General features: G+C 32.6%; 1 protein-coding gene across 12 annotated transcripts in view; it reads left to right on the plus strand.

Annotated features, from left to right (window-relative positions):
• Spag16 (sperm associated antigen 16) overlaps positions 1-19070 on the plus strand; it is an 872559-nt gene that overhangs the window by 59839 nt on the left and 793650 nt on the right. For all 12 annotated transcript variants that reach the window (XM_040294874.2, XM_040294876.2, XM_040294884.2 and 9 more), the window contains 2 exons: positions 1838-1907; positions 10247-10356. In XM_040294874.2, coding sequence (XP_040150808.1) covers positions 1838-1907; positions 10247-10356 — 180 coding nt within the window. The remainder of the gene's footprint in view (positions 1-1837; positions 1908-10246; positions 10357-19070) is intronic.

Here is a 19070-nt window from a genome sequence, read left to right on the forward strand (position 1 = left end):
GGGCTTGCATAATTTAAATTTCCTGCCAATGCCAAGGAAATTGCAACTAGGGGTTCTCATCAGCTTGCCCTGATGTGGGACATGAGGGAAAGAAAATTGAGTGAGATTCTTCTTTTTTTAGGACCCTAATGTTGTTACAATTTAAGCAACAATATAAATTATGTAGTATTGGATTATTACTCAAAGCATAAAATAAATATCTCTAATTCTACAATGGTATAAATAAATCATTGAATAAATAAGCAGTAGGAGAATAGATAAATCTCCCATACAGGAGAATATTACATAATATACGTAGATAATCCTTCCCTGAAGGAGATGGATCTGGACAACTTATCTATGAAGTACTGGCTGTACTTCACTACTTGCTTTCAAAAGTACAATAGATATAAGGGGAAAAGTAACTTTAGATGGAGAAACCTGGTAAACCACCTTAGCTGGGTGATCAAGGTTAACATAATAAGTTTTAAGTCATGTTGGCAGCATATACCTGTGATATGTTGTGCTTATAATGGCATTTCACCTCTGTTGTCTTCTTTGCCAAATCCTATAAGTATAGCTTAACTATGGGGTAAACATCAGACTACCCAAATTTAAGGCCATTCTGTAAAATATTACTTGATTAGTATTTATAAGTATTCAAGGCCCTGGGCTGATGTTGTGGCGCAGTGGTAGAGCGCTTGCCTAGCGTGTGTGAGGCATTGGGTTTGATTCCCAACACTGTATATATATAAATATATTAAAATAAAGTTTCATCTACAACTAATATATGTATGTATATTTTTTAAATAAAAAATATATTTAAGGTCATTAAAATCAGGGAATGTCTAAAGAACCACGCTGATCCAGAGAAAGCTAGAGAGATGTAAAAAGTGAATGTAATGTAGTGTTATGTGTCGGCCCCTAGAACATAAAAATTAACAAAATCCAACAGAAAGAGACTTCAGCAGACATTAATACTGGTTTATTGTTTGTGATAAATGTACCATCTTAATGCATATTAACAGGAGAAATAGGCTGTAGGCATACAGTAACTCTTGGTCGTATATTAGCAACTATTCTGGAAATCCTATGCTATTTAAATAAGAAATTTATTTTTAAAATTTATAATCCATCTGATCTGTAAGAATTGATATTAATCTGTTACTTTTTTTTAATCACAGGCATTTCGTTAACACTAATCTATTGATTATAAATTATCTGCAATTTTTATTAATAAAGAAATATTGCTATTCAGTGATAGTAGAAAAATGTATTTCTGTGTATAATTAAACAGATGGTATTTTGTGTTTGCATAATCATGTACAATGAGGGATGATATAGCTTTTTAAGGCTGATTTTAAATTTAAATCTATTGTTTAGGCAAATGATATGCTACCCAGCTAACAAATGTTCTTAATTATAAGACATATTTAATAAAATGGAGTATCTGTGGGTGGAAATGAACTAAGAGGTTTAGGTGCATAAACAGTCTTTTCATATTTTACTTTTCCAAATAATACTTAACCTCACAGTTTATAGATAGAAGATAAGTTATCATGAAGAAATATAAACCGAGGACAAACCTCTCTCAAAGTAGAGAGCTGAATTATGATAAAACTGTGTTGTAAAATAAATGTTTCAGTTTCTTATCCATGATAATTAATAATTGCCTGCAGAATTCAATATTGACTAAAAATTATTTTCCTTTTGTTAAAGTTCATGTTTGACATTTAAAATTATAGGCTTTTATTCAAGAGAAATAATATTTTTGATATTTTTCAATCATTTTATTTTACTTAGCCATTTAAAGTCATTTAGTACATAACCCTATATATTTGACTTTTTTTCTTTTTAGATTTCTGGACTTCAAGCAACACTGAAGAACATAGATGTAGGACATAATTTTCATATTCCTGAAATTAAAGGTAAAAGTAAAATATAATTCTAGCTTAATATTGGGGATGATTTCTTAATCTTATCAGAGATCAGCATTCTAGAGATATTTAAAAGTGAGTAAGTGGAGAGATAATTATTTCACAAAGCAAAATTTTAATTAAACAATTAAGGAAATGCAGATATGATAATATATAGATATATTTTTGAGAACTATGTGAGTCAGCCATCTTGGAAGAACTTCTGTTCTGATCATGATGGAGTACCAGGTACCAGACTAGTTTTGTCTTCATAAATAACTCCAAAAGTAAGCTATAGATGAGGCAACTATTAGCATCTGAAAAACAGACATCTCAGATTGCAGAAGGAAATGATCTACCTTCAATCATGACTCCATGCTTGAGGAAATTTCCAAGCCAAGCTTCTTGGAAATGGATGCCAAAAAGAAAACTGAAAAGGCAGATAACATTGTTCATAACTTTAGAATCTGTAGGAAAGTGAAGAGGGAACTCAAAAGAGTGGTCTCAATAACTATAAGTCTGTAGCTGATGGTTGGGCTGCATGTATATAACAAGAGTACTTGAGACTTAACAGAGGGATAAAAGTCTACAGGACTAAGAACAGACTAGAAATTCTGTAGGCCAGGCAGTGATGATAGACATTTCCAATTCCAACTATCCCTAGTTGGGGAGAACTCTTTCACACATTATTATAATACATTAATATTCAGTATCCTACACTGATGCTATAAAAGCAGAAACAAAGCTTACACATGAGTTTTAGAAGAGACAGAGTTTAAGTTTTGCTAAGTAAGAAGACCCGGGTACCTTAGGACTTTACATAAAACTACCCAAATAAAGGACAAAATTAAGCCAAGAATATCAGAATATCAAAACAATCAAACAAAAACAGAACTGCCTTATTGAACAAAAACTGTTAGGAATTCAATTCCTAAATGACTAAAATTGTAAAAAAGAATATACATGGTGTCTTGAAGATTGAAGAACTTTGCATATTGGGTTTATTGTTGTAATCATTGATCTCTAATGATTCATTCATTCTTTTTCTAATAGTTTATAATTATATATAGTTATCCTTGACATTTTCATCAAAATATAGTAGTGGTTTCAGATAGCTCCTATATGATATTAGCTCTTTGTATTTAATTCAGTGTATAAAAGAACATATTGCATGTTCTTCTAGAATGATAATTTACAAATTACTTTGAAGATCAAGTTTGCAATTGTGTTTTGATCTGTGCTAATTTGAAATGACTTGGTAGAAAGGAATGAATTCTTACGCAACATGAAGAAATAGTTTTTTTTTTAGTTGCATATCCCAATTATCTGAACAAAATAAATACTTTAAAATCTTTATTGAATAAATTTTTGCACTTTATAAACATACTCTCTAGTTTTAGATACTATAGTTGCAGTACCTTTTCCTAAGGTTCTGATCTCAGCATTTGATTGTGTGATCTCAAGATTCTTTCAGTGCTCCAGTTGCCTGAACTTGGGATATTACTTACCAAGGGGATTTATTTTTTTAAAAAGTTGGATTAATGATGGCTCTTCATAAATCTTGCCATCTTCCACATTTTTTTTTGAGATGATAGGGATTAAAACCAGGACCTCAACTAAAGAAATTTTCTATTACTAACTACACCTTCAGCCCCACAACTATTAAATATATTATTAACTTATTTATCATGATTTTCATATTTTATTCCTTCTCTCTTCACTTGTTCATTTAAGTTTAATTTTTCTCCTCCCCCCTCCTCCTCCTATCCTCTTCCTCTTCTTCTATCCCTCCTCCTGCTCATCCTCCTCCCTCTGTCATCCACTCATTTATTCATTTATTCATCAATTTATTTATTTGGGGAATAAATTTGTATGGCAGTTGACATTCTTCAAATCATATGTGTACACTCTGAGGTTAGAGGACAACAAATTGTCTTTTTCTCTGAACTTTAGCAAGAAGAGAAATTATTGTTATTTAATTAAAATGTGGGAAATAAGATAAAAAGTAGATTGATTTGGAGCAGAGTTATCAAAGAATTTTCAATGTACTTTGTTTTTGGTCCATAAAGTGCCATATTGATTATAGAAATTTTAGACAATGTTATATTTTTGTAAAAGCCACACATAATTATTACCACACAGAATTTTGTTACTTTAATACCTACCCTTCACACATGAAAAGGGTTTTTAGTTTTGCATTTCTCTTGTATGGTAGATAGATTAATAAAAAATTCCTAGGTGACATTATAAAGTAATAAATTATTATTGATTAGATACTTAAACTGACAATTATGGATTATGTTTACTTTTATTGTTAGGTAACATATATCAAATATTTCTCAGGAACTTCCCAGAAAACACTTATTATTACATAATATGAGATAAGACTGAAGTTTTGTGAATTATGCATTTTTTAAAAAGTTTATGCTGGTTTTGATTATTATGCTTGTTATTTATAATAATTTAGTTTGCTATAGGTTGGTATTTGAATGTAATAATGCTTATTTCCAAAGCAGAATATGATATGTATAATGATATCTTTTTTAATATTTATTTTTTAGTTGTAGTTGGACACAATATCTTTATTTTACTTATTTATTTTTACGTGGTGCTGAGGCTCGAACCCAGGACCTCACATGCACTAGGCAAGTGCTATACCACTAAGCCACAACCCCAGCCCTAATGGTATCTTAATATATCATAATTTCTCATAGAAAATTATGAATTAAGAATGAATGACTAACTGGAAATTGGACATTTTTGGTAAAGTGAAAAGTTGTGAACGTTGACATCAGGGTTTTACAAATGAAATAAATATTCTTTGTAGTTAAGCAAAGTACCCTTAATATAGTACTCCTATACATTTATATTATTATTATTTTTTATTAGTTGCTCAAGACAATACAATGGTCTTGTCATATCATACATTTGAATCCAATAGGGTATGAATTCTCATTTTTTGACGTGTACAGATTGCAGGATCACATTGGTTATACATCCATGTGTATAAATACAGCAATCCTAGTGTCAGTTGTATTCTGCTGCCCTCCCTATCCTTCCCTCCCCTCCCCTCCCGTCACCTCTCTCTATCCATTCTACTGTGACATTTATCTCTCTCTCTCATTTTCTTCCCTTCCCCCTCACACCATCATACATGTATTTTGTGAAACCATGAGCGTCTCCTTCCATCTTCCATGCAATTCCCCTTCTCCCTCCCATTCCCTCCCACCTCTTTTCCTTGTTTCGTTGTAATCTTCTTCTCATGCTCTTCCTCCCTACTCTGTTTTGAGTCACCTCCCTTATATCAGAGAAGACATTCGGCATTTGTTTTTTAGGGATTGGCTAACTTCACTTAGCATAATCTGCTCTAGTGCCACCCATTTCCCTGCAAATGCCATGATTTTGTTATATTTTAGTGCTGAGTAATATTCCATTGTGTATAAATGCCACATTTTTTTAATCCATTCATCTGTTGAAGGGCACCTAGGTTGGTTCCACAATCTAGTTATTGTGAATTGTGTTGCTATGAACATTGATGTAGCTGTGTCCTTGTAGTATGCTCTTTTTAGGTCTTTGGGGGTATAGTCTGAGAAGGGGAATAGCTGGGTCAAATGGGGGTTCCATTCCCAGCTTTCCAAGGAATCTCCATACTGCCCTCCAAATTGGCTGCACCAATTTGCAGTCCCACCAGCAATGTACAAGTGTACCTTTTTCCCCACATCCTCACCAGCACTTGTTATTGTTTGACTTCCTAATGGCTGCCATTCTTATGAGATGGTACTTTAGAGTGGTTTTAATTTGCATTTCTCTGTTTGCTAGAGATGGTGAGCATTTTTTCATGTACTTGTTGATTGATTGTATATCTCCTCTGTCTGTTTAGATCTTTGGCCCATTTGTTGATTGGGTTATTTGTTTTTTTGTTGTTTAACTTTTTGAGTTCTTTGTATACTCTGGAGATTAGTGCTCTATCTGAAGTGTGAGGGGTAAAAATTTGTTCCCAGGATGTAGGCTCCCTATTTACCTCTCTTATTATTTCTCTTGCTGAGAAAAATTTTTTTTTAGTTTGAATATGTTCCATTTGTTGATTCTTGATTTCAACTCTTGTGCTATAGGTGTCCTATTAAGGAATTTGGAGACCGACCCCACGAGATGGAGATTAGGGCCAACTTTTCTTCTGTTGGATGCAGAGTCTCTGGTTTGATTCCTAGCTCCTTGATCCATTTTGAGTTAACTTTTGTGCATGGTGAGAGAAAGGGATTCAATTTCATTTTGTTGCATATGAATTTCCAGTTCTTCCAGCACCATTTGTTGAAGATGCTATCCTTTCTCCATTGCATGCTTTTAGCACCTTTGTCTAATATAAGGTAGTTGGAATTTTGTGGGTTGGCCTCTGTGTCCTCTATTCTATACCATTGGTCTACCCACCTGTTTTGGTACCAGTACCATGCTGTTTTTGTTACTATTGCTCTGTAGTATAGTTTAAAATCTGGTATCGCTATACCACCTGTTTCACTCTTCCTGCTTAGAATTGCTATTCTGCGTCTTTTATTTCTCCAAGTGAATTTCATGATTGCTTTTTCTATTTCTGCAAGGAATGCCATTGAGATTTTGATTGGCATTGCATTAAACCTATAGAGTACTTATGGTAATATGGCCATTTTAATGATATTAATTCTGCCTATCCATGAAAAAGGTATATCTTTCTGTCTTCTAAGGTCTTCTTCTATTTCTTTCTTTAGGGTTCTGTAGTTTTTGTTGTAAAGGTATTTCACCTCTTTTGTTATTCCCAAGTATTTTATTTTTTTTGAGGATATTGTGAATGGGGTGGTTGTCCTGATTTACTTTTCAGAGGGTTTGTCACTGATATACAGGAATGCCTTAGACTTATGAGTGTTGATTTTATATCCCGCCACTTTGCTGAATTCATTTACTAGTTCTAGAAGTTTTTTGGTAGAACCTTTTGGGTCCGTTAGGTATAGGATCATGTCATCTGCAAATAGTGCTAATTTCAGTTCTTCTTTTCCTATTTTTATGCTTTTAATTTCTATCGTCTGTTTTATTGCTCTGGCCAGTGTTTCGGGAACTATGTTGAATAGGAGTGGTGAGAGAAGGCATCCCTCCCTGTCTTGTTCCAGATTTTTAGAGAGAATGCCTTCAGTTTTTTTCCATTTAGAATGATGCTAGCCTGAGGCTTAGCATGTGATCTGCCCAGATTGAATCAAGAGGATATACACAACGTAAACAGACCAATATCAATTGAGGAAATAGAAGAAGCCATCAAAAGACTACCAACCAAGAAAAGCCCAGGACCGGATGGGTATACAGCAGAGTTTTACAAAACCTTTAAAGAAGAACTAATATCAATACTTTTCAAGCTTTTTCACGAAGTAGAAAAAAAGGGAGTAATTCCAAATTTATTCTATGAGGCCAACATCACCCTGATTCCTAAACCAGATAAAGACACTTGAAAGAAAGAAAACTATAGACCAATATCTCTAATGAACATAGATGCAAAAATCCTCAATAAAATTCTGGTAAAGCGGATAAAAAAACATATTAAAAAGATCATGCACCATGATCAAATAGGATTCATCCCTGGTATGCAAGGCTGGTTCAATATAAGGAAATCAATAAATGTAATCCACCACATCAATAGTACTGCTATATTAAGAGAACATAGTACTCCTTTTTATACTCCACATATAGTACAGCACAGAACTCTTTATTTCACAAAGTTAAATTAACTGCTGCTTTTTAACTTTAATGTTTTGTTGCTCTTGGAATTGCACGTGGACTATGTGGTTTAATTTAGAGATCCTATCTTTTCAAATATTTTCCCCTTTAACTCTTGACTTTTTCTGAATTCTAATTAGGTATATGCCTGGTTTCTGCATTTCACTTTACACCAGTCCTAATCTCTTAGATATTTTCTATTTATTCTTCTGGGTTAAATTATGAGTTATTTTTTCAAAAGCTTTTTACAGTTGAATATTTCTCTTTATATTTGTGTTTGGTCTATAAAGGAGTCAGGGATTTACAAAGGTAGGTGCTTCATAAATATTTGTTAAGTGAATTTTTCAATAGTTTTCTGATATTTATTCAGGGTCCTCAGCAGGTTCAAAGAACGTTGTTTCAGTGTGTACATAAATAAAGGAATGATTGAATGGGTGAAGTTTCATACTGGAGTACAACAAATAAAATTTCTGTGCTTATTTATTTGGAGTATGTTTTTATCTCTAAGGAATTATATATTTCTTAAAATGTTGATAATATCTGCATAAAAATTATTTTATCTACATAAAATTACGCTGCACTAGTCAGTACATTTGGCCTTGTCATTAGGAATTATAAAATGATAGGAAAAAAGATGCTATGATGAAGACATGGAGTTTGCTTGGATAGAACTAAACATTAAGAAGTATTGTGTGGCATTTGAGAATTATATTACTTAAACATGAATATGGCACAAACTTTAATGTCTGAGCCTCTCATTTGTTGTAAAAATGTTTATATAAATAAATAATATTTATTTGATGGGAAATAGAGATCATGTTCATTCTTTCTACAGTTGGAAATAATTGAGAACATTATCTCTCTTCTGGTATAGTGTACTTTCTGCAATGTTTGTTCTCAAGTTTTGTTTGAAGTGTTAAATATTTTTATGAAATTTTATTAGAATATACATTTTTCTAATTCTGTTTTGCTTGTGGAATAACAACATACATTCATAGGCCAAGCCCTTTTGGATTTTATACTTTCATGTGTTATCCTGATCAAATTTGTTTTTTTCTTGTTTTTTAATTTTCTTTTATGAAGTGATTCTTAGTAATGTCTTGTATACTACATGAAATTTTCTCAGATTCATACAAGTATCTGTTTGAATCCTGAGTTTCTCTTTTACTACTTTCTCCTTTCTTTCTTGTGTTTATTACTATATGAATTTCCCTTCAGGTATATAAAGGGAACAAAAGACAGTGACCTGCAGAGGAATATTGACACAATTGCATGACATAATGTTTAGAACAGTGGCTATTACATAGTAAAAGATCAATTAAGCATGAATGTTAATTATATTTTTAATTATTATCAGTTGAAAAATTGGTCTTTAAGGAGGCAACTATAATAAAAGAGAATTAGAAGTGAAATTTTTCTCTTTATCTCAGCAAGCTGTAATTGCAGCCTTTATCTGAGACTTTGACTTCCAAGATACTGTGGAACTGTAACTTGTAGCAACATTGCCAAAGGACAGACAGTCTGGATACTCAAGACTTTCTAATTCTGTTGTGTAATGCTGGTTCATGGAACATTGTTTTTCTGTTATTGTGGAGGTAATTTGGAGGATCTTCTGCTTTATCTAAAGCTGGTACTAATAGGAAAAGTTATATCCAGAAAAAAATAAATGCCAGTTGTGTGCTCCCTTGCTTTTATAACCTCAAGATCTGTTAAAAGGGCCTAGACATTGAAATCATCCATGCATTTTTGTGTATGCAATCTTTTCTGTATTATGTATCTAGCATTGTAATTTTTTTTGACACCAATGATATTGAACCCAGGTATGTTTAATCACTGAGCAACATACCTAGCCCATTTTTTTTAATTTTAAAATGATCTCACTAAGTTGTTTAAGGACTTGCTAAATTGCCAACTCTGGCTTTGAACTTGTTATTCTCCTGCCTCAGCCTCCCAGGTTGCTGGGATTAGAGGCATGCATCAATGTGCCCAGCTAGTGTTGTGATTTATGACATTGAGTAATTTCTTTTATTTATGTGCTAATGAATAAGACCTTATTAGTTATTTGAAATCAAGTTTTTATTTATAAATATAGGTATAAATTATGTGTACCTAAATATGAATAGGGAAAGATATGAAAGAAAAGACTTTTCCCATCACAATCCCCCCGACACACACACTTGTTTCTGTAAGATTGCTGAAGTCCTGGATAGTTAGGTAATCAGAGTTACAACTAGATGTGAATAGTACCTTGTGTTTTTTTCTTGTCTGTTTCTCTCAACATCAAGAATCATAGATAATAAAATTTTATTATTATGAAATTCTCCTTTTAAAAGTCTTGTATTTATTATATAATTCCACTTGGAAAATTTTATTTCTTTTTCTATGCCTTGGCCTTTTCCCACTTTATTTATAAATACACAAAACCTCTAATGCCACCCTGCATTTTTGGGACCTGAATTTTGAAGACCCCACTTAAAGTATTTTGGTTGGTGTGACTGTAATTTGTTTAATACTTAATAAATATATGTATTAATAAGACTATGATTAACATTTGAAAATTATTGTATTTTTAAAAAAAATAATTGCAAAAATTAAGATTAAATTTTATTATCTTGTAGTTGGTCACAGTATTGAAAAAGAAAATGTGCCAGAAGGTCCTACTCAGAAAGGTCTTCGTAAAGCCAGGGAACAAAACAAATGTAAAACAAAGATGAAAGACAATGCAAAGGTATGATATTTATTCATGTTTATACATTAACTTATTCTCACATATTTAGATCCATGCACTCATATAGCATCATTTTTTTAACTAGAAAAGAAACTTAGTGTTTATATATAATAATCCTCTGAGTTTATGGAGGGAAAATTGAAGTCCACAATATTACTAGTAACTAGTTAATTTGGAGACACATGCTTTATTAGTGTTTAAGACACCTCAAAGCATCTCTGTGCCACACTCAATTTTCTGCTTAAAATTAATCCTATATACAAGAAATAACTCCCAAAACATCTCTTATAATTTCTCTTTTTTTATAGTAGAATTTCTAACTTTTCTCAGTTTTCTTTTCCTTTAGAATAACATGCAACAGAATCATGCCTCATTTAAGAATTTGTTTGTATCTGTAGTATTTTTGCTTTGCAATTAGACCAATAATTTAAATCTTGCATAATAATGAAATTAAAATTATCTGGTCAATGAAATGAAATTTAAGAAGAAAGAAAATTACATAAGAAGTACAAGGGGTTTAGTTTCTTGTTATGAAAATTCTAGCTGAGATAATGAATTTTCTTATAAAGATGATTGTTGCCAGAGAGTTCTACATCTGGCATTTGTTGTAAAATGGAAATATTTATAATTCTAATGTTAGTAGTAGTAATTCAAGAAGAGATTTTTATAAACTCAAATTATAGCATTTACTTAGATAATATCAATAACTTTCCCTTGAAGGTTTACACTAGAATCAATTATTGTATAAATATTCAAATAAAATAAACAAACAGTTATAGGTTATACTAAGTTCTTGACAAAATAATCTTTGGATGATATTCAAATTACTGTTTTACTCTTTATCTATCTTCACTATTAATTCATGGATTGTGGTATTAGAGATAGAGGCAAATAAGAGTTAAGAATTTTTGATGATGTTGTGATTGTCATCAAGAATGTTTCATCTTCTCTTGGTATAAGTATTCTTTCAGGTAGTGCATCATGCTTAGAAATGATGTGTTGATTTATTCATTAACTGCTTATGGCTTACAAAACCATGTTAGTAAATGCAAGGTTGATTTTTTTTCAAGGTTGATTTTTTAATGTGATGAAAACTATGATAATATAGTAGGCACATTATACATTTATGCATAGTATTTCCTTTTTTGTTATTGAATTAAAATATTTAATGTAATACCTAAAGTTCAATAAAAGAAAATGAGGCCTTAATTAAGAGCCTAGGTATAGGATAAAGTGAAACCTTCTCATCCTCACGGAATAATCATTTTTATTAATGTTTTTCTTATAATTTTCTTGCAGCTGTTATTATAATGTACCTGATTTCAGTGTCCAGTTTATAGTTTTATTCACTTTAGATGCTATTTATTGACTACCTTGTGGAAATAAAGAGACAGTTAGGTCACTTTACTGATTTGAGTTATATTAGTATATATAGTACCATCATAATTCTATTTTCTATGCTTTATCTGTAAATTAGTAGTATAAATTAATTGCACAAATCATTTAAATGCATTTTCTTTAAGTAAATATAATTTACTGTAGAATTAACTATCATGATTAAAACCACAGAGAAGGAAATGGAATATCCAAATTACATGAGCACAGAGACTGCTTTTTTAAATGTAGCCACTTCCCTAGCTTACATTCAGTGGTCCTTGTTACTTATTTCTCACTTTGTCCTCTCTCATTATTTCTTTTCTTATAGTATAACTTTTCACTTTCCTTAGTCTTTCAAAGAAATAAAGAAAGTCCCTTTCTGATGAACACTGTCAGCCTGTTCATACTCTCCTACCAGCTCCTTTAAGGAATTTTTTTCCTTTAGTAGTACTTCCTGGTGGGTCACCTCTGTTTATTCCCACTAGTGATATATCTTCCTATATATATATATTTCCTTACTTGTCTTTTGTTCCCGTCAGGCCACCCTTTGTGATATTTTAAAATGAACTTCTGACCAATATTTCTCCTGCTATTGTATTCTAGTATCTGCATTTATGGTTAGAAGAGAAGTAGTTTTCCATTTGAGTAAGCTTTTTCCCTTGATGTCATAGAATGCAAATTAGGCACTGATGGATACTGTGCTTTCCAGATACAAAGAACAAACATCAGTGGGATTTCTTATTAGAGGCTTACACTGGGTTTGGACTATGGCTCTCATCCCCAAGCCTTGGAGGAATATCACTCACATGAGAGATTTCTCTTACACTCACCTCATAAGCAAAGACATCCACAGACTAAGGTGGAAGGATGGCAAGGAAACATCACTCTCATGGATCGCTTAAGCAAGAGAGGGGTTTGTATCCTTGTATCAGATAAAGTGGACTTCAAGCCAAAGTGAATCAGAAGGGACAAAGTAGTACATTTCATACTGCTTAAGGGAATTATACAACAATAAGCCATAACAATTGTAAATATTGATGCCCTAAACAATGGGACATCTACATATATCAAAGAGACCCTACTCAATTTCAACAGATAGACCACAACATAATAATACTGAATGACTTTAACATTCCTCTCTTACTATGAATAGATTGTCCAAACAAAAACTAAACAAACTATAGAACTAAATAATACAATTGATAATTTATAATTAACAGACATACATAGAATATTTCTTCCATCAGTGATTGAATACCCTTTCTTCTCAGCAGCACTTGGATTCTTCTCTAAAATAGACCATATTTTATGCCACATAGCAACTCTTAGGAAATATGAAAAAAATAGTGATACCACCCCGCATTCTATCAGATCATAATAGAATGAAATTAGAAATCAATGATAAAATAAAAAATAGAAGCTACTTTAACACCTGGAGACTAAATAATATGCTATTGAATGACAAATAGATAGCAGAGGAAGTCAAGGATGAAATAAAAAAAATACTTAGAGGTAAATGAGAATAGTGATACAACATACAAAAATCTCTGGGACACTATGAATGCAGTGCTAAGAGGAAAGTTCATTGCATTGTTTGTTCACTCAAAGAATAGAAAGATAATGAATAAATGACCTAATATTAAATCTCAAAGTCCTAGAAAAAGAAGAGCAAATCAACACCATCAGCAGAAGACAGGAAATAATTAAAATCAGAGGTGAAATTAACACAAAAGAAACAACTCAGGGCTAGGGATGTGGCTCAAGCGGTAACGCACTTGCCTAGCATGCTCAGGGCGCTGGGTTCCATCCTCAGCACCACATAAAATAAAATAAAGATGTTGTGTCCACCGAAAACTGAAAAATAAATATTAAAAAATCCCCCCCCCTCTCTCTCTCTCTCCTTTTTTTTTTTAAAAAGAAACAACTCAAAAAATTGACAAAATAAAGAGTTGGTTCTTTGAGAAAATAAAGTTGATAAACCCTTAGCCATGCTAATGAAGAGAGAGAGAAAAAACTAATTACTAAAATTAGTGACAAAAAGGAAATAACATGACAGACACAATTGAAATGCAGAAGATAATCAGAAACTATTTTGAAAATTTGTACTTCAATAAAATAGAAAATTTTGAAGCCATCCACAGATTTCTAGAAACATATGACCTACCTAAACTGAATCAGGAGGACATGCACAATTTAATCAGATCAATTTCAAACAATTAAATAGAATACACCATCAAAAACTACTAATTAAGAAAAGCCCAGGAGCTGGTGAATTCTTAGCTGAATTCTACAAGACCTTCAAAAGAGAATTAATACTAATATATCTTAAGTTATTCCACAAATAGAAAAAGAGAGAACCCTTGCAAACTCATTCTGTGAAACTAGTATCACTCTGATGCCCCAAACAAAGACACATCAAGAAAACATAACTAAAGAGCAATATTCCTGATGAACATAGATGCAAAAATCTTTAATATAATACTGGCTAATTGCATGAAAAAACATATTAAAAAGTGTACCATGATCAAGTTGGTTTCTTCCCAGGGATGCAAAATTGGGTTAATATATACAAATCAATACACTTAATTCATCACATCAGTAGATTTAAAGACAAGAATCATATGATTATCTCAATAGATACATTAAAAAGTACTTGACAAAATACAGTGTCTCTTCATGTTCAAAACACTAGAAAAACTAGAGATAATAGTAACATACCTTAACATTGTAACCACAGCTATATATGTAAACCCAAAGCCAACATCATTCTAAATGGAAAAAAGAAGTGAAAGCATTCCCTCTAAGAACTGGAATTAGATAAGGATGCCCTCTTTCATCACTTTTATACAAAATTGTCCTTGAAACTCTAGCCAGAACAATTTGACAGAAGAAGAAAATTAAAGGGATATGAATAGGAAAATAAGAACTCAAAACTATCACTATTTACCAATGATCTCATTCTATTATATTTATAAGATTCAAACAATTCCACCACAAAACTTCTAGAATGAATAAATGAATTCGACAAAGTAGCAGGATTTAAAAATTAATTCCCATAAAACAAATGTGTTCCTATACATCAGTGATGAATCCACTGAAAGAGAAATTAGAAAATTAAAAATATATATATTTGGGAGTCCATCTAACAAAAGAGGCAAAAGACCTCTACAATAAAAACTACAGAACACTAAAGAAAGAAACAGAAAAAGACCTTTGAAGATGGAAAGATCTCCCATGCTCTTGGATAGGCAGAATTAACATCGTCAAAAAGCCATGCTACCACAAACTTTATACATATTTAATGCCATCCCTATTAAAATCCCAATGGCATTCTTCATAGAAAAAGCAACCATGAAATTTATTTGGAAAAATAAGACACAGAGAATAGCCAAAGTAATCCTTAGTGAGAAAAGTGAAGGTGACATCACTATACCAGGCCTTATACTACAGAGCCATAGTAACACAACACATATAGACCAATGGTACAGAATAGAAGACATAGAGACAAACCCACATAAATACAGTTATCTTATACTTGACAAAGGTGCCAAAAACATATATTGGAGAAAAGATAGCCTCTTCAACAAATGGTATCGTGAAAACTGGGAATCCATGTAGCAAAATGAAACTAAACCCCTATCTCTCACCCTGCACAAAACTCAAAGTGGATCAAGGACTTAGACACTAGAACAGAGACCCTGTGCTTAATAGAAAAAGTAGGTCCAATCTCTACCATATAAGCTTAGGAACTGACTTTCTTAACAAGATTCTTAAAGCATTAGAAGTAAAATCAATAATCAATAAATGGGATGGAATCAAACTAAAAAGCTTCTTCATAGCAATGAAAACAGTAATGTGAATAGACAGCCTACAGAATGGGAGGAAAATCTTTACCACATGTACATTAGATGGAGCATTAAAATTCAGGATATATAAAGAACTCAAAAAACTTAACACTAGGGCTAGGTTGTAGCTCAGTGGTAGAGTGCTAGTCTAGTGCATGTTGATGCACTGGGTTCAATCCTCAGCACCACATAAAAATAAATAAATAAAGCAAAGGTATTGTGTCTACAACAACGACAACAACAACCCAGAAATTTAAGTAACCCAATCCATAAATGGGCAAAGAACTGAACAGGCACTTCACAAAAGAAGAAATACAAATGATCAACAAATATATAAAAAAAATGCTCAAAATCTCTAGCATTTAGAGAAATGCACTCAGAACTATCCTGAGATTCCATCTCACTCATTCAAGAGTAGCAATTATCAAGAATAAAAACAACAATAAATGTTGGTGAGGATATGGGGGAAAAGGTACACTCAGACATTGCTGGTGGGGCTGCAAATTGGTGCAATTGGAAAGCAGTACGGAGATTGCTCAGAAGAGTTGGAATAGAACCACCATTTTGATGCCAGTTATCCCACTACCCAAAGGACTTGAGGACTGACTGTAGGTTCTTTGTTAGTGGGTGGGAGATTCACATGTCAGAAAAACTGGAGCAGAGCAGATGGAGAGGTTAAGCTGAATGAAATACTAACCTTGGCTCAGTAAATGCAGCAATTATGGAACTTTGGATTTGAAACAGTGTATTTTACTTATGCTGACTTTCCTTTTCTCCCCTATCCTCCTGTACCTTTCCTCATGGTAAGATGCCAAATATTACTAGTGATGAGAGGAAGGCTCTACCATTACTCCAGACTTTGCTTTTCAGTTGAGTTCCACCATATACATGCTTATCACCTCAATAGTTTGTTTACTTTATTTAGGGAACAGTTTTAGTCTATATGCAAAAGTCTATATGCAAAGGAGGATACTATATGTATCCTTTGGGTAAAAGGGAGAAAAAGTAGACAAGGGAAATTATTTCTCTGCTTTTAAATTCTAAAGCAGTTATTTGGTGAATTTCTCTGATGTTTGACATCTTTAGGTAAAGTTAGGAAAATGTTAAGAACTTCAGTAGGAAAACAGAACTGCTTTAGGTCTTTTGTTCACAATGACTTAAAGGAGATGGTTACAGAGATGATAGAAGAGTTAAAGTGTCAGAAGACACAGAGACAGTCTAGAGCTGGATAATAGCAGGACATTGCTACCATCTTATATTGGAAGCACAATGGGAAAATAAGAGTCCAAAAGTTGGGGCCATCTGATAGGAGTTAGATTGTTGAGAAAAGAGCTCTCTAGTAGATGGAGCCATGGAAGACATATGACTGTAAGGAAAGACCTTCTAACACATATTAGGGGAGGGACAAGAAAAAAATATATATATATTTAAAATATATATATATATATATATATATATTTTTTTTTTTAAAATATTCATAGCTGAGCAGTCTGTTTTCTGTCATGTTGCATAGTTAGTATGCTTCTTCCTTCTTTCTAGTTCTCATTCAGTGTTTGCCTTTGCATAGTTAGCACCATGGCTTATTGGAATTGTTTACCTCTTGATTTGAATCTTCAATCTTGGAGAGTCTGAATATGTAGTGAAACTGCCATCTTATACTGTAACTGTCCTTTGACATTTACTATTTAATGTGGAAGTAATGAGATATGTATCTCCATTTTTTTTGCTGGGATCCAGAATGTCCTCTCTAAGACCATCATTTAGCAGTAACTCAAATATCTACATAGTAATTGAGAGCTGAACTGTCGCAGAGATCCCTGAATCCTAAATGGTAGACTTAACTTTCAATTTAATGGCACCTATCCTATATGCTGAGGTGGAAGCATTCTTCCCTTTCAAATTAAGCCATCTAACAGAGTCCTGGGTTGTTGAGAATAGGAAGAAAAACCTCTACAGGCTGACTTTAAGATATAATAATGAGAAGAGCTCTTTCTATCTCTGTGAACCCTTGATTTTTTGGACTATCTAAGAACAACATTGGAGGTTATTGTTTTTAAACTAAAATAATCACTGAACTTTTGAAAAATGACTGCATTTTTCTATATGGCTGTTGCTGGGTGACAGTCTACCACTAATTCCACAGGTGTTAGATCATAACCACCATTTTTGAGTGCTCAGGAAAGGGTATCCATTCAGACTCAGTTTCTAATTATTTCTGAAAGGTCTGAGGTACAACAGTTGCTATAGTAAATTCTCATTGTCCTTTGAGAAAGGCTTGGAGGAAAATTTATAGTCGTCTTTATGTTTTTGAATCTACAAAAAATATATATATTTTGTCCAGTTAAAACATCCCTAGCTCTCTAAATTGGAAGTGGTCCAATATAACGAAACTGCCCCTAGATGACGAAGGTTCCTGATTCACTTCTGTTGGCAAACTAGACATTCAGCATTGGATGCTAGCCAGGTGAACTTTGCATAAGGAAAGTTCTTCTTATTAAGCCTTTGCATAACTTCCATCTTAAGAAAATGCCTATATAAGCCATTGAACACACAAGCAAGGAGAAAGAACAACATTCACAGGAAAGGGCACATTATCTACCTGACAATTGAAGACATTATCTGCAAGGTATGTCTTTTGATTAGTATACCAATGGGACCCAGATGTTCTCATACTTTTGCCCATTTTAAGAGATCCTACCACTGTTTTCCTATATTTTATCTCAAAATTACTAGTGTTATTTTTCTATAAACCCCTAACCAATCAGCCAAAATGAGAGCCCCTGCCAGTAAATAAATATAGATCCATCTTACATGGCAAAGTAGATGGCCATATATAGTGTCCAAATTTCTATTTACATGAAGGCTTTCCATCTACCACTTAAACTTAAGAATTTACCTTGATAGAATTATAGTGCACTGAATTTACTTGTTCATCTGGAAACCTTGATAGAATTTTTTCTATTCTCTTAAAGAATGTCATAGTGAGGGAAATATAGCATTGAACTGGGAACAGAAGTTTGGAAGTCTGAACCATCTATACATCTATACAATGGAGTTTATTTGTGCTTTGTTGATGTGCTCAGGCTCAATTTCAGTTATAATTCTTGCTATTTAAGGTGAATTATTGTTTGCATGTCTAGATTCATGCCTTTATGCTTCTGATACATGTTGAGCAATCCAGGCCATGAAGTCACTTTGTATTAAAAGTTCACAATTTTGGGTTGGGTTTGTGGCTCAGCAGTTAGAGTGCTCCAGTAGCACATGTGAGGCATTGGATTCGATCCTCAGTACCACATATAAATAAATAAAATAAAGGTATTGTATTCACCTACAACTAAAAGAAATAAAAATTTTAAAAAATGTTCACAATTTCTGCCAGAGCTCATGACCATTGTAGGAGATAATTCCTAAAAGGAAAACAGTTAATAATAGTTATTAATAAGGATGAAAGTGACTTTTCTCCAGAAGTTTAAAATAATCAGTACTGTGGTT

The sequence above is a fragment of the Ictidomys tridecemlineatus genome, chromosome 7 (genome assembly GCF_052094955.1).
Source record: "Ictidomys tridecemlineatus isolate mIctTri1 chromosome 7, mIctTri1.hap1, whole genome shotgun sequence".
NCBI classification, from domain to species: Eukaryota; Metazoa; Chordata; class Mammalia; order Rodentia; family Sciuridae; genus Ictidomys; species Ictidomys tridecemlineatus.